Source organism: Electrona antarctica (assembly GCF_951216825.1).
Source record: "Electrona antarctica genome assembly, chromosome: 15".
NCBI classification, from domain to species: domain Eukaryota; kingdom Metazoa; phylum Chordata; class Actinopteri; order Myctophiformes; family Myctophidae; genus Electrona; species Electrona antarctica.
The window spans coordinates 4,936,705-4,952,951 of record NC_136796.1 but is presented as its reverse complement, the minus strand read 5'-3'; the positions used below and the strand labels follow the sequence as shown (position 1 = coordinate 4,952,951).

General features: G+C 45.3%; 2 protein-coding genes across 2 annotated transcripts; both read left to right on the top strand.

Moving 5' to 3' along the window:
• Positions 1–1,425: 1,425 nt before the first annotated feature.
• On the top strand, positions 1,426–8,682 carry LOC306938717 (uncharacterized protein; the record flags this gene model as incomplete). Its single annotated transcript, XM_079522983.1, has 6 exons — positions 1,426–1,515; positions 3,168–3,319; positions 4,424–5,561; positions 5,978–6,124; positions 6,833–7,180; positions 8,588–8,682. Exons 2-6 carry the CDS (start codon positions 3,200–3,202, stop codon positions 8,680–8,682), a joined length of 1,848 nt encoding a protein of 615 aa, XP_079379109.1. The 5' UTR covers positions 1,426–1,515; positions 3,168–3,199.
• Positions 8,683–13,220: 4,538 nt separating this feature from the next.
• Positions 13,221–14,440, top strand: LOC306938209 (3-ketoacyl-CoA thiolase, mitochondrial-like; the record flags this gene model as incomplete). The annotated part of the gene is made up of 1 exon (XM_079522273.1): positions 13,221–14,440. Exon 1 carries the CDS (start codon positions 13,247–13,249, stop codon positions 14,438–14,440), a length of 1,194 nt encoding a protein of 397 aa, XP_079378399.1. The 5' UTR covers positions 13,221–13,246.
• Positions 14,441–16,247: the final 1,807 nt, after the last annotated feature.

Genomic DNA, 16,247 nt, shown 5'->3' with positions numbered 1-16,247 from the left:
ATTATAACGTGAAATGAATGGACATATTTAAAACGATTAGAAACGATCCTTATGTGCCCAAATTAGAGCTGGCATACTTGGTCTGCATATTGAGACAGGCAGATATGTAGGCACGGTTGAGGAGGATAGATTATGTAGTGTATAGTCTGTGACACAGACTCTGTGATCTAAAGGAAATTGAAAATGAAATGCCATTCTACAACTCTATTAGTGAGAGACTTTTTAATAAGAGATCCAAATCATGAATTTATATGGTTGGAGGACTTCAAGAAACTAAAACGACTATTTCAAAAGTAGGCTACACCTTTTCATTTGCCTCATTCCTTGAAAAGGCCTGGTCAATGAGGAGGAGGGCCATTTACATGTAAAATGGCCTTGTTTATTTGTTTTCATTTTGTTTTAATTTTTGTTCAAATACTGTACAAATATGTATTCATGTATTAATAATGCATCTTCTTATATCGGGTTTCATGGCGGTTGGCAAACCTAAATGGTGCATTGCCACCTCCTACGAGTGTGGAAACAGTGAAATGAAATGAAATGAAATGATTACTATATTTACCCAGGGTATCTGGGCTAAGCTCAAGAACTTGTTTCCAGCCAGGCCCTGCTCATAGAACATTTCATCGTAGTGGTTCAATGCCTTGTTCAAGGGCACTTCAGCGGTGGTAATTTTAACGTGTCGGACCGCTGATTCGAACTTCCGGTATCAAGACCGTTCGGCCACCGTGGCAGCGGTGGCCGAACGGATTGCGGAGCGGTCTTGATACCGGAAGGTTCTGTTCTGTGGCCAGGTCGGGAGCGGATGATATCGTTACGTCATGTAATTGTAGTCATTGTTTTGTAGTCACCTCAATCTGTAATTTATTCCTTTCCCTCCCTAGTTTTATTATTTTCTCTCTCTCTCTCTCTCTCTCTCTCTCTCTAAATGGTAAAATGGTAAATGGTGCATTTATAGAGCGCCTTTATCCAAGGCACTGTAGGCCTACATAGATTGTGCATTACATTCACCCATTCACACCTTAGAGTATTCTAAGATTCACACACACATTCATACACCGATTGCAGCGGAAGCCATGCAAGGTACCACTACCAACCAGCACACTTAAGTATACTCTAAGCCAGCACATCTGGAGCAATTTGGGGTTCAGTGTCTTGCCCAAGGAGTAAGGACACTTCGACATGTAGACAGGAGGAGCCGGGATTCGAACCGCCGACCCATGGATCATTGGACGACCTGCTCTACCCCCCCCCCCCTCTCTCTCTCTCTCTCTCTCTCTCTCTCTCTCTCTCTCTCTCTCTCTCTCTCTCTCTCTCTCTCTCTCTCTCTCTCTCTCTCTCTCTCTCTCTCTCTCTCTCTCTCTCTCTCTCTCTCTCTCTCTGGGAGTGTGTGGTCACAGTGCATTGGTGTTTTTTTTTCATGGTGGAACAACAAAGCCTCCTCCAGACGGGATTTAAAACATTAACAACACAAACCGTCAGCTTCGAAGGCAAACATCCATGAGTGGCGCGAAGGTAAAGTAAACACGTATAATATAATTAACATTTGAGGAAAAAACGCTATGGAACACGGAGCTTCCAGTGGATAGCACAATGCGCTAGCATAGCTGCTAATGCCTATAGTCCTATATATTTAACCTATGTATTTAACGTAACAGGGAGGCTAACAAAGACAAGCCTCCCTCCAAGAATGGCCGATACAATCACATGCGCGCGCATGTATGTGCGTGCGCGTGTTTATGTACGGGAGCAAGCAGTGTTGCCAGGTTTTGAGAGATGAGAAACAAGCAGCCAGGCCCAGTTATATGAAAACAAGACCCCAAAAGGCGAATATTAGGACACATGAGTCCATTAAAGTTTTTTTTTAAGAAGAAATATACAGTTCAAGTTAATTCAAATTAAAAATACAGCACAAACAACAAAGACAAAAAACTGCAAAACAAAAACAGGTTAAACCAATAGAGCTCCGAAGTCTGACGTCACTTTCAGTAGAGGTCGTCAATCTCCAGGTTCATGTATTTGTTTATTTGCATTGAGATCCCCAAACGGCGATTTGAGGTCACTTCATATAAGAACTGCGTTTGAAAAATAAACCGACCACCTCGGCGTTTCTGTCAGGGGAGTGGCTGTGCGTCGTTAATGATGTCCATTCATATTTGATACAGCCAGTTTCTAGAGAAAATGGAATTAATGTGACCGCAAAAGCCTTGAAACTACATATGAATGCAATGTCGCTGAGCATATACGTCACGCCCAGCTGTCAACATATTGCGTTCCTGAGATTCCTCGTTGACGTAAGCTCAGCTGGTGGTGACTCGACTCGTACTAACCACGATACATTATATATCAATACAATAAAAATAAACGTAATTAACGTTCAGTTTCTGTTGTGCGACGGGCTGCGGGCAGAAGCAGCCTACCCGGAAATGTAGTCTCTGGGTTGTTTGGCTCGTTTCTAACGCTTATTTTGTTACTCTTTGGGTATATTTGTACATTTCCACCTTCAGTCGATGCTTCATATCCATATGAGTGAAAAGGCCGGGGTGATCGGTTTATTTTTCAAACACAGTTCTTATATGAGGCGATCTAAAATCCCCCTATGGAGAGTACAATGCTTATAAAAACATACATGAACCTTTGCGCTCACTGCCCTCTACTGGTAGTAGAGGGCAGTGACGTCAGGACTTCGGTGCTCTATTCTTCTGACTACAGTGACGTTAGCCGTTACTGATTGAGATTCGAGCATCTGCCATGATGTTCCCGGCTGGTCAACAGTGCATAGAAACTATAGGAAATTAAGGCAGACTCGTGCTGCTTTTTTGAATATTTGGGGATCAATGGCACGTGATTTTTTGTTTGACCCCGCAAAAACTCAGATGTGTGGCTCACAGAATATGATTATTGGCAAAATCTCTGCATCGGTGGTGGTTGCAATCACCTGCACTACAATATTTCAACATAATATGCAGTTGTGCATATTATGATGAAAAGTTATATTGTTCCCAACTCAACTACTGGATCAAAGGCTGAAGGAGGTAACTATATGTTCACAGTCTACCTTCAATAACAGCAGACTTTGACCTGCTGTCGATTATTATTTGGATTATAGAAAATATGTTGTATTCATCGGCCGCTGGTAAACCCATGGACTCGTCGCTGTCCCCCAGGTGACAAATCTCGGACAAAGGCAGTCGAGCCAATGGAGACCGATGCTGAATCCAAACCACGCCCATCCACATCCACTCCGGTGTCCCGGAATTCACCTGGAGCTGTTTTGGAGAAGATGTTCTCTTTGCCGTCCCAGCCTGAGTTCTCTCACGTAAGAACATAACTTTATCCTCAGCACTGGGGTAGTTTAACACTTAGGATGCCTAGGACGTCCGCACACGTCTTCTCAAATAAAACCGTGGGGTGCCTCGAACGTGTGGACACGTCTTAAAGGTCTTTTTTATCGATGTAAAACGGGATCGCTAAAATCCATTTTTTGACAGCTCCCGTTGCTAGGCAATGCCTTGCTCAGCCCATTCACTTCCTGGTTTACAGGCCGACAATCTGCCTTATTTACTCTAATCTATGCTGCCTCTGCGCAGATTGATCATAACACCAATGTTCTGTCCTAATTTCTGACTTAATCATGCATCTCGTTTAGAATATTAACACTTCTAAAGAGATATCAAACTTACAACGGAAGTAAAGGAAGATTTTGCCTCCCGGTTTTGAGGGGAAATCTCCCTCATCTGCTTGGCACTCTAGTGCCTTTATTTTGAAAAATTCCCCAGCAACCAAATTGGGCAACTTTACCATATCCTACAGCAAGCATTGGACCTTCAGCACGTTTGAGTAGAGGGTTCACTGTGATTGGCCAGTCGCTGTGATTGACAGCCTAAACCTAACTAACTAGCCTAAAACTAAACGCAGTGGCTGAGGGCGTTTCCAAGAACCCGGAAGAACGACGGAATCCCCTGAAGATCTCCTCCTCGCTATCCTACAGTGCTTTTGTGAGGAGGACAACGGCAACAACAACACGTTTCAGTGTGTTTACTTGGGCGGGTGGAGTTTGGGAACTTAACTTTTGTCAGATTTCCTCCTCAGTAATATAGCAGACATTTTAACAGGTAAATGCAGCTGGATGTCATAATGTTAACTGTGGGTTTTTTTCATTGATTTATTTCTGTGCCAGCATGAAATTAAGCTGTATATGAGTTGTCCATGCTTACACACAGTAACACCCAGAATTAATAATTAGTAATGGGCCAGACTCCAGATATATTGTTGGTCTCGGCCATTACCTAAAATGAATTTGACACTGCTGGTTTAAGTGGTAAAGAACTAAGTTTCCCTTCAACGCAAACAACATGAAACAATACCTTCATGATTCCTTCATCATAGCATGATTCATTTCTCAGTTCTGTTTCCTCCCCAGGATGTGCTTGTCGCGCCCCAGAGCCTGACAGCTGTGAGCAGCAGCACCGGCAACATCAGTGTGGCACCACAAGACACTAAAAGGAAATCGGTGACGCCATCCTTGCGTGACCAGAATCCATCGCTGCCCGTTGAGTCAAGTCCGTCCACTGTGAACACAGAGAGCAGCACTGTGGCCTCGGAGCAGCCCGAGGATGACAGCCAGGCTGTGCAAAAAGAGGGTCTGGGCGAAGTGCTCGGCATTGACGCTAGCCACTCTGTGATGTCACGCTGCGGTCAGAGGAGCGAGCATAACAATGTGACCTCCTTCACAAAAACGGCTGTCGAACCCAAAGCTGCCCCCTCCTCGTTAAAACACAGTGGTGAATATGTCAGGATGGAGGACTGCTCTCTGTCCAAAGAGCAGGAATCTATGCAGAAGGATAGGAATGTAACAAATTTGAGTGTAAGTTACGCCAGTGGCGGTAGCCCAATGAACAGCCCTGCAGACAAAGTGAAAGGCGCTCGGCTCAAGTCAGACATGGTAGACGCTCTGGCCAGCAGCTGTGTCCAGCAGACCCCTCCGACCGCCACAGATGATAGTTTAGCCTCAATGTCCCAGTCTGTGTTCTCCCATATATCAAATTGGGACTCTGTTATCATAACAGGGAGCGAGTCAAAAGCTCAGTCGCTGCTGAAGCGTGGACAATGCTATACTGTTCCCAGTCAGTTGCTGTCACTAGAACAAGACGTGATGGATGAGGGAGGCGAGCCTGGAGAAGAAGAGAAGGGGATCGTAAAGGAAAGAGAGAACAAATTTGGGCGTGAGGGTTCGGCTCTGGGCCTGGCTCTCTCCCAGAGCCAGGTGTTATCCCCTAAGCCCATGGAGATGGCGAGGAGGGAGGAGGGAAGCAGCCTCATAGTGGGGTCTGAAAGCGAGAGAAGCCACGTGCCACTCGAGAAAGAGGACCCATTGTCATCGTCACAGCAAAACAGGAGCGGTTCTCAGCCACCGGGAAGCAAGGTGTTCACCAACGATCACGGTTCCCAGTCCCAGCATAAAGACGTGCGCGTGGCTCCCGATAGCCTCTCCCAGGCTGACAGGGAGGGGTCTGAAGCAAAGGGAGTCAAAGACAAGAGCCTCAGTGTCAGCTCTGGAGGTAAGATTGACACAGGACAGAATTCAAGGCAATAACAATGTGGGCCACACTTCCACTTTCTTTGTTGTGTCATGAATCATGTGTGAACATTTTTAAATTAGTGTGATAGTAACTTAGGTGGATGGGTCGGTCGAGTACTATTATATCAGTATGTAGACTTATCCACCAGCTGTTAAAAGTAAGAGGAGTCAGTATGTGTTTAGGTCCTAGGTCATATCAATCGGCACCAGACTATTATGTCCAAAACTCAATCTGCTGGAAGAACATAATGTTATTATAAACGCACAATTAGTGTGCGTGCGCGCATGCGTGTGTGATCAACTGTCACCACATTGTTGAAGCTCTGCAGTGATCTTCTGTATTGTATGTAAGGTTACTGAAAAACTAAAGGTTACTTCCACTGGTGATTTCCACAGAGCACCACAAGGAGACATATGCACTATCAGGACAGATGACCTCCAAAAAACATTCAATGTTGTCAGAGAAACAGCAAGAACTGGACCTGGGACGTAGACTGCTTGGTGATGCAAGGATGCAACCTGTAGTGAAGTTGTACAGGATAGGTACGTACCGTTACAGTATATGTGCCTTCCATGCCCAAAGTCTGCAAAGAAATTCCAGACCAAGGACCACACTCACTTGCATTTTTCATTAGATCTGGTTTGTGTCCACACAGTCCTGTGTTAAGTGAACATATATGTGTAAACAAATGACACACGGTCGCACATGCCTTTCATCTATTTGACAGAACCTTTTTAAGAAAAATCACTTCATTGCCATAGACCACAATGGAGCAACGGCAGTGTATTATGATAGCTTCACTTTCTTTATAGTGGTTTTGTATTCCAATAAATGTGGTTGGTTAACGGATGGATAATTAATTTGTACACGCGGTTTCGTTTGACAAAAATGTCCATCCGTGCATGTGTTTGTGCATCTGTTTTCACAGGCTGACACAGAAAGGGTAATGCATGCATTCATTACTAGCAGGTTAGACTATTGTAACGCCCTCCTATCTGGTGTCCCGAAAAAAATAAGTTGCCCGGCTAAAACTACTCCAGAACGCGTACTGACTAAGACCAGACGGAAGGCACACATCACACCCATTTTAAAGTCGCTTCAAAATAATTGAAAGACAAGTAATTTTGTTCGGTTGTGCTCGGGTGTTTTGCTCTGAAAATAGCAGATCTACAAGCTCACAACGTGTTGCGCTGAGACACATATGTACCAATTATGTTTAATGGTGTTCTTTCATTATATCCTTTTCCTAGACTTCCTTCTGGCCAAAGAGGAGCCTCCACAGATTAAAGATGAACAAGATGAGCTACTTAAGAGACCAAATGATGGCTTTTCATATTTATTTAGCTCTTCCACTCAGGAAGTAGAAGAGCAGCAGCGGCGACAAGTGATGGCAATCTTTGACGAGAAGTCGGATGAGGAGGAATTCCTTGGATTTCCTGACCCGGATCATGATTCAAAACCATCAAAACAAACTCACTCCGTGGGGAGACAGACAGCGAAGAAAAACTTCATTTGTACAGAGTGTGGAAAAGGTTTTAGAAACAAGGGACACCTGAATGAGCACACAATAATGCATACAGGAAAATGGCCACTTACTTGTAAAATATGTGGCAAAGGCTCTATTGGAAGGTATGGACTGACAATACACATGCGGACTCATACAGGGTTAAAGCCCTTTACCTGTACAGTTTGCTACAAAGCGTATCGTCAAATTGCTCATCTAAAATCACACATGAGGACTCATACAGGGGAAAGGCCAGTTACGTGTACCATTTGTGGCAAAGGCTGTGCTCACAATAGTCAATTAAAGGCACACATGAGGAGTCACACAGGGGAAAAGCCCTTTATTTGTACATCTTGTGGTAAAGGCTTTAGTTATGTGGGGCATTTAAAAACACACTGGAGGATTCATACAGGGGAAAAACCATTTACTTGTGAAGTTTGTGGCATAAGCTTAAATCAAAAGATTAATCTGAAAAGTCACATGATGACTCATACAGGGGAAAGGCCAAGGCCATGTGTTTGTACATTCTGTGGCAAAGGCTTTGTTTCAATGTCTCAACTGAAAGTACACACAATGGTGCATACAGGGGAAAGGCCCTTTAAGTGTAATGTGTGTGGTAAAGGCTGTCGTGAAATGAATCATCTAAGAACCCACATGAGGACTCATACTGGAGAAAAACCCTTCATTTGTACAGTTTGTGGAAAAGCCTGTAGTCAAACCTCTCATCTAAGAGTACACATGCGTATTCACACAAGGTGAACGTTAAAGGCTGTATCATAAAGTTTGATTTAAAAACAGCTTTATATGGGTCCTACATGTGTCCTAGAGATCATGGTTTGTCAACCAGAGGTATTGCAGGTGGTCCCTGGCCATGAATTCAGAAAATAATTATTAGTAGTTTTATTTATTTTTACCAATTATTAGTATGTTTTTTGTTTTTACCAATTGTTAGTATGTTTTTTCCCCACTTATCAACAATGGCCATCATCTTGGTTAAAAGGTGCTTTATTTATAAAACATATAAAGAGGTGTTTCATACATAAATAAATACAGTAGCCTAGTTAATGCAAAACGTCAAAGAGCGGCAATCTGAATACACACACACCTGCCCTGTCTCATTTCACTCCAAAAACCCTTGAATATGATGGAATATGATTAAAGATTAGCCTACTGTGTTTATGGTAAGTTCACATGCTCAATTATATTTCCATATCTTTGATTTGCGGGACGTTATTCTGTTTGTGCGGCACAGACAGTCCTATAGAGAGTATGCGCGTGACATCATCATCATACCTGGAAGTTATGCGAGAATGCCTACTGATTGGCAAAAACTACTTTCTGGCCTTGACAGCCCATACATCCAAAAAGAAAAGTCCTATTTGATTGCATTAAATTACTTTAAACAACATTAAATTCACTTTGTCACTCACTTTGCTGTCACTTGATTTTGCCATTCACTTTATGTGTGCGCATATCCTCTATTCCGTGACTGTCCCACGAGATGTGAGACCGGTGGTCAGCACACCCGACACAATAGTGGTGGTCCCCAGGTTGCTCTTTAGTCAGGATGATGGTTCCTGGGGCAACATCAGTTGAAAACCCCTGTCCTAGAATCATTAAATTATCTCTATCATTCAAAGTACGAGTGATTTACCTCCTTTTGGTTATATAAATATTGTACTTACCCCAAGACTAAAATAGAATTGTGGAAAAAAAATTGAGGAATGAACATTCCTGTGGCCCCTAATTTGCATATAAAGTATGTGAAATTTTATTATAGCCTACCTTAACCTCTGACACTTTTGGCAAGCTTTATTATGATTAAATCTATCTAGAGCGCTCTAATTATAGCTCCTTACCAATGTAGCCATTCCCCCAAATAAATATTCAACAAAAATACAGTTTCACCTAGATTTAGTGTAGAGTTGTAGGGATTACTTAAGGCCAAAAACAAACAACCTATGCGTGATACTGCTGATACAATTGTATAAAACTTTTGTGTAACAATTGTGTATGCACACCTTTGCCCTGCATGTTTCACATGCAGGGCACCAGGAGGCTGATTTATGAGGCTGACTTATGTAAAACACGTTTTGATATTACTCCTTCAGTATTTTATCAAAATGTCACACAAATTGGTAGGCTACACATGATCTCTATACTCGTGATCCTGACGGATCTGTTCGATTTTTCATATTCCATCCTGACTGGCTAAGATTGTCATCTAAAGTTTGTGTCCTGAGTGTCCTGTTTTTAGCAAAATTCTGCAAATCATCAACGCAGCATCCGATAGATACAATTGTGGTGAAACTGCACGCTTATTCCCACTATAGGCTGAGGAAGAAATGCCACTGGACAGCCTCATGGTGGCGCTATAACAGGCCGAGTCACATCTTTACCTATAACTGCATCAATCTACGTAAAACCTTGTATGCACAAATGTTTGGCCTGCATTTTTTAAATCAGCCTTATAGTGCCACCAGGAAACAGTTTTTTATATTAATCTTTCAGATTTTATCACACACATCGGCACACATGATCTTTATAGTCATATAATATGATCAAGATGGATCTGTGAGATTCATTTATATTATTCTATCGTGGTTGGCTAAGATTGACATCTAAAGTTTGCAGGTGCGGCCTGTTTTGAATAAAATCCCTCAAATCATATACGCTGACTTTGCACAGACATTTCCACTACGTTGAGACACAAATGCCACCGTTTTAACATTGCCCTATTATCAAAACAATAGTAAACAATACTTGATTTACAAGCACACAACACATTCAACCTAGCTTGTACTGTTTTGTCTTTGTGATCCTGTCATAATAAATCCTCTGGAGAAAACACTACAAGTTCCATCTATTGTAAGTCATTTAATTGTCAAAAAATGAATTGCATGAGGTCCACAGGGATCCGTTTTGGGTCCCAGATTATTCATAATGTAGCCCACAGGACATTAACAAATAACAACATATAGCCTATCATGTAAAGCACTGCCACTGCTCAACTGCCGATGACAGCAGTTTACATAGCTCCAAGAGCTCTACATAGCCCCGGGAAAGAGCTCGGGCAGCTCCTGCATGCATGCAGTGGAAAGGGAACTAGAGATCCTGGTCTGACGTCATTTTGTTTGTAAATACATCAAAGATGCGAATATAATCCATTTCTAATGGATGCTTTGGCCTGGAGGAGAGGTCATCAGGTGGTCTCCAACCTTCTTAGAGTGTTTCAACCCTCAACCACTACACTCTCCAGTTGGCGGGTCAGCAGTGATTGGCCAAGTCACTGCCCCTCTCCTCCAGGCCTCCAGCTATAGTCCACGGAGGGGCGCCCCGCACGCAGCCATCACCGAGGCGCAACCAGCACCGGGAGGGCGAGCCACACCCGGCCAACAGGCTGTGGTTCAAAACCTGCCGGCCAGGTGCAGCAAACCAGTGCTGACCACACCTCAGCAACCGCTGCGCCCAGGGCACCCCCCCGCGGACGCGCCCACTGTCCTTTCTCCCCTGCCAGAACTAGCAGGAAGCTCTCTCTCTGCCTTGTGTGTTCTTGGGGGGGACATCAGGCACTGGGAGGTCTCTAGGACTATGGTTTGCCTCCTGCCTAGTGTCCTCCTACGTCTCACCAGACTGTTCATCTGTGCGGTGTGCATGTGTCCGTCCTAAATTAAATGATACTGTACTGCTCCCTCATACACATATAGGCCTATAGACAACACATCTCTAACGCCTAACTCTTACTGCTCCCTCATACACATATAGGCCTATAGACAACACATCTGTAACGCCTAAGCCAGGCGTTAGAGGGGCTAGCTCCCCACCTGCCACCCATGGCAATGTCAACACCCTTCACCTGGTTAAAAACCCTGCATGGATCCGTGGGGTGAAGGCATAGAGTATATAAAAGGATAGAGACTGAACTGGTGCGAAGCTCCGCCCCCCCAGCTATTCATGTCAGTGGAAGTTGCTCAGTGGCGTTTTGAAGCACCCGGAAGACTGCCGGAAGTCCCTCCTCCGGACCTCAAATTTGAGGTCCGGGGTGACGTTGGAGTGATGGTCCTACGTCACGACACAATGTTAAAGCCCAGCTGCACGGGGTTTCATGGTCATGAATCCACGGGTCCGCCTGTAGTCCCTCCTCCTACCACTAGGGCCCAGAGCTTCAACGTTGAATAGCCTCACTGGCCCCTTGGGTGAAGGTCTACTTTTTAATTTCAAAGACCCCAAGTTTGGTATAAGGCCAGGGACCCCCATTTTATACTGTTTTTTGTCCTCCACTCTGGAAGCATCTTCACTGAAGAATCCTCTATTCATTTAACGCTTAAGAGTTAAATCTGTACACTCGGATTTAGCAAGGGTCCATCCATCCAGTTCCGAACTATCTATCATTTAACTGGGGGGACCCCTGCATGCAACCTCCATGCTCTTCACCTGGTGGTCTCACGGGACTGTCTTCTGTCCCTCCTGTCCTTGAAGTATTCTTTGACAGAGGGGGGTTTGGACAAGTAGCCGCACTTTCTGAGATACTGCACTATGATCTTTGTGCCACCCAGAGTCACAATGTATCTGACCGGGGTGATTATCTGTCGGGGGAAAAGAATACATAGATAAATAAAGACAGGTTAAGATGTAATGTTATGAAGCCCAAGCTCAAGTGTGAAAAGCATTGAAATGTTGAAATAAAGAAACGTGTAACTGTACCTTGTACAGTGCCCAGGCAGTTAGGAGATAACCAGTAGAAGAATGTCTCAAAAGGTTAAGTATTGAGTCTGGTAAACCAATGAACTCCAGGAGTGGAACAACGTTCACACCTCTGTGAAGAAAACATGTTATGTTAGTCCATAACAGTAGACATTCTTAGATTTATTTGGACTTAATAACATAATCATTTTGACTTTATTTTTGGGAATTCCATGACACAGCAGTTGCTTGGGTTCTGTTGTTGACTCTTGTTATAGCTTATATTGATTAAAAATGTAAATAATGAAAATGCACAAGCAGATTAGCATGTATTTAGAACATAGGCCTACTGTAAGTCTAATTATAATGAAAAACATGAAGGTCAATGTATGACAGTGCCACAGACAATACATAGTCAATGTATAAGCCCCACAATGTGTCATATTCGCAACACGTTTTAGGCTTATAGATTGTCTATTTCCCGGCACGTGGCACAAGTCACACGACAAAGTATAAATCCTATACGCTGAGGGACAACACTCACTTCATAGCAGCACAGTAGAACATTCCAACCCAGACGGAGGACGTCACGACATGCACAGGGATCATCACCTTCCAGTACTGCTGAAAGGTCTTCTTAAATCTCTGGTAAAGACCCACCGACGTGTCCTGCAGTGTGCTGTTCTCCTCCGGAGCTGTGGAGGAGTATGAGGAGGATGCCTCCTCGCTCCCATCATGAGGCCTGATGCTGCCGGTTGCCTCCTGGCTTCCAGGAGTGGAGCCGGGGCTACGATGAGGTCCAACCTCCTGGTGTGGGACTGTGGAGCTCGAGAGATGATGAGGTTCATCCTCGACTGGTTGTTTGGTCGTGAAGCTGGGGCGATGACGTTCATCTTTTGCTTGTGGGGTTGCCTTGCTGCTGGAGTCAGAAGTTGATAACCAGCGATGATTATGATGAGCTGTGGGTTGAGACAAGCGTAGTACGCGGCTACAGGGAGGACCACGCACACCCACCAGCATAAAGCGCACCGCACTCGCCTGACGCAAAGCCTCCTGGGGTAGAAAACGCTGCATCAACATCATCCTCGTACTGGCCTCCTCTCTAGCACTGTGGCTAGCACTCCTCTCTAGCCTGCTCCCGTGCTTGCGGTTATGGTTAGGTTAGGGTTTGAGGTGGGTTGTCGTGTTTCGGACCAATGACTAGTCGGACCAAACACATGCACTGTGTCACTGTGAGGTCAGCCATGCCCGGATATGGAGTTCTGGGTCAGTCTTGGAAATTCCGTACGGAGAGTGATGATGTCAGACTTTTTCCTCTGCCTGATACACCCATATATAGGTAGAACCACAGATAACCATAAACAAACCCGATACGCAAGTTGAGATGCTATGTTTTGATGCACACATCATTTTAAAGTCTTACAGACTACTTTATTATAATTATATTACAATACATTCATAGACGGGAATCAACATCATGTCGCTGCTCAGAGGCGTATTTATTGTATCTGCCAAGCGCACTCCTTTCGGTACATACGGTGGTGTGCTGAAGGACCACAGTGCCACTGATCTGGCTGAGCATGCTGCCAAGGCTGCCCTGGCAGCAGGCGGTGTGGCCCCAGAACTCGTCAACAGTATCATTATGGGGAATGTCATGCAGAGCTCGGCAGATGCACCTTACATTGCACGCCATGTGGGTCTCAGGTGTGGCGTTCCAATTCCAGTACCTGCTCTTACTGTGAATAGGCTGTGTGGATCTGGTTTTCAGTCCATAATCAATGGTGCTCAGGAGATCTGCCTAAAGGAATCAGCGGTTGTCTTGTGCGGCGGATCAGAGAGTATGAGCCAGGCACCCTACGCAGTTCGCAACATAAGATTTGGCACCAGGTTGGGATTTGACCTCAAGTTGGAGGACACACTGTGGGCAGGGCTCACTGATCTGCACATCAACACCCCTATGGGCATTACAGCAGAGAACCTGGCAGAGAAATACGCGATCACCCGAGAAGAGTGCGACAAGTTTGCACACCAGACCCAGCAACGGTGGAAGGCAGCTCATGAGGCGGGTCATTATAAAGCAGAAATTGCACCCATCGACGTGAAGGCCAAGAAGGCCAAGGTGTCCATGGCACATGATGAACACCCTCGTCCCCAGACCACATTGGAACAGATGGGTAAGCTTGATCCGGTCTTCAAGAAGGGAGGAACTGTTACCGCTGCCAACGCATCAGGAGTATCTGATGGGGCTGCTGCTGTGGTGATCGCCAGTGAGGATGCTGTGAAAGAACATAAACTCACTCCGTTGGCCAGAATAGTGGCCTATCACGTGTCAGGATGTGACCCAAGCATCATGGGGATTGGCCCAGTTCCAGCCATCACAGAAGCACTGAAGAAAGCTGGCCTTTCTATCAACGACATGGATCTTGTGGAGGTGAATGAGGCCTTTGCTGCCCAATTCCTCTCAGTTTCGAAAGCCCTTAGACTGGACCCAGAGAAAACCAACGTCAACGGTGGAGCTATTGCCATTGGACATCCTCTTGGGGCATCTGGAGCACGCATCACTGCCCACCTGGCTCACGAGCTCAGGCGACGAGGTCAAAAGTACGCTATTGGTTCTGCCTGCATTGGTGGTGGCCAGGGCATTGCCATCATCCTGGAAAACACTCAGTGAACAAACTACTACTACTACTACTACTACTGTATGTGCCTTGAAGAATATATCACATCAGAGAAGAGTCAGACCACTCACAGAAGAACCATTGACCCATAATAAACATAACTTGCTTTTGGGCACCAACAAGGTTTATTTTACACAACCCATACAATCACAACTCATTCTCTTCATGTTCTCTAATGGCTGTTTTACCTGACACATGACAGCGATAGCATTAATCAAATTAAAAATCACACCTGTGTGAAGTGAGGGGCGCTCTTATCATCATACATCATAATACATCATCTCATTCCGGCCAATTAGCTTTGAGTACAAACACTCAGCTGGCCATTCGTTATCAAAGGCATCTAATGTTTGTGTTGGGACAATGACGTAAAACTGGCCATTCATTATCAATGGTATTTAATGTTTGTGTTAGGACAATGTTTGTGTTTACAGACACCCTCAAAGCTGGACATAGGAGGGGCTAGAGTCCCTCAAAAAATCTACTCACTCCAATGACTCCATTTTGCTCAGAAGCGCTATGAAAATACTGTATAAAGGGCTAACTTGCTCATATTGTCTTTATCTGTAAGGAAGTATTGACTAAGTCAGTCATATCCATGGAGTACTAATGCCAGTCATGCCCAAATATGGAGTCCAAAATGTCAGCTCCATATGGAGTTCCAGGTGGTCAGTTGTACCCAAATATGGAGTATGTGACGTGGCAAGACTCAAAGTGGTGGTAACAGTAACGACTCAATCTCACAAATATTTAGTGACCAACCGTCACCTTCGCTGATGATGTCATAGTCATTGATGGCGGCAGACACATAGTGACCTTTTAGCTCTGCTTTAATTTTGCAACAGACATTCTTTGGAGTACTCTCACTGATTGACTGCTGTAGATCGGGTCGTACTTAAATCCAAATGCTTGTTTTCGACCTCCGACAATCGTGCTAAACTTTTGCCATGAGTGTTTTCCAACGCATGATTCAGGGGGGAATGTCGAGTGGGCGGACGGCGGCATGTTTTGTAACAGCAGCACATCGGGACATGTGCTCCAGCCCAGTCAACCTGACCTATGACGTCTTCGAAGGGGAAGGAGACAGCACCCCACTTGTCTTTCTCCATGGCCTATTTGGCAGCAAGTCTAACTTCCGCACAATAGCCAAATCCCTCGCGTACCGCACAGGCAGGAAGGTGCTGACCGTGGACGCCCGTAACCACGGCGACAGCACACACAGCCCCGTGCTGACCTACGAGGCGATGACCAACGACTTGAAACACCTGCTCGCCCAGCTGGACATCGACAAGTGCGTCCTGATTGGTCACAGCATGGGAGGCAAAGTAGCCATGGCGACGGCCCTTACACAGCCGAGTCTTGTGGAGAGATTGGTGGTGGTGGACATCAGCCCGGCTCAGACCACCTCCCCCACAAACTTCCACGACTACATCAGAGCCATGCAAGGCATGACGATCCCCAGTGACATCCCTCGCTCCACCGCCAGACAAATGGCCGAGGACCAGTTGCGCTCGCTGGTCAAGCAGTACTCAGTGCGTCAGTTTCTGTTGACCAACCTGGTGGTGCATAACGGTCACTACGCCTGGAGAGTCAACCTGAAGGCCATCTCGGCGCACCTTGACGACATCATGAGCTTCCCCAGCTTCAACGGAAGCTACGAGGGTCCCACGCTCTTCCTTGCCGGAGGCAGCTCTGCTTACATCAGTTCGGATGACTACCCAGAAATCCAACGTTTGTTCCCTTACGCCAACATCCAGTACATCCCAGACGCCAGCCATTGGGTCCACGCAGACAAACCCT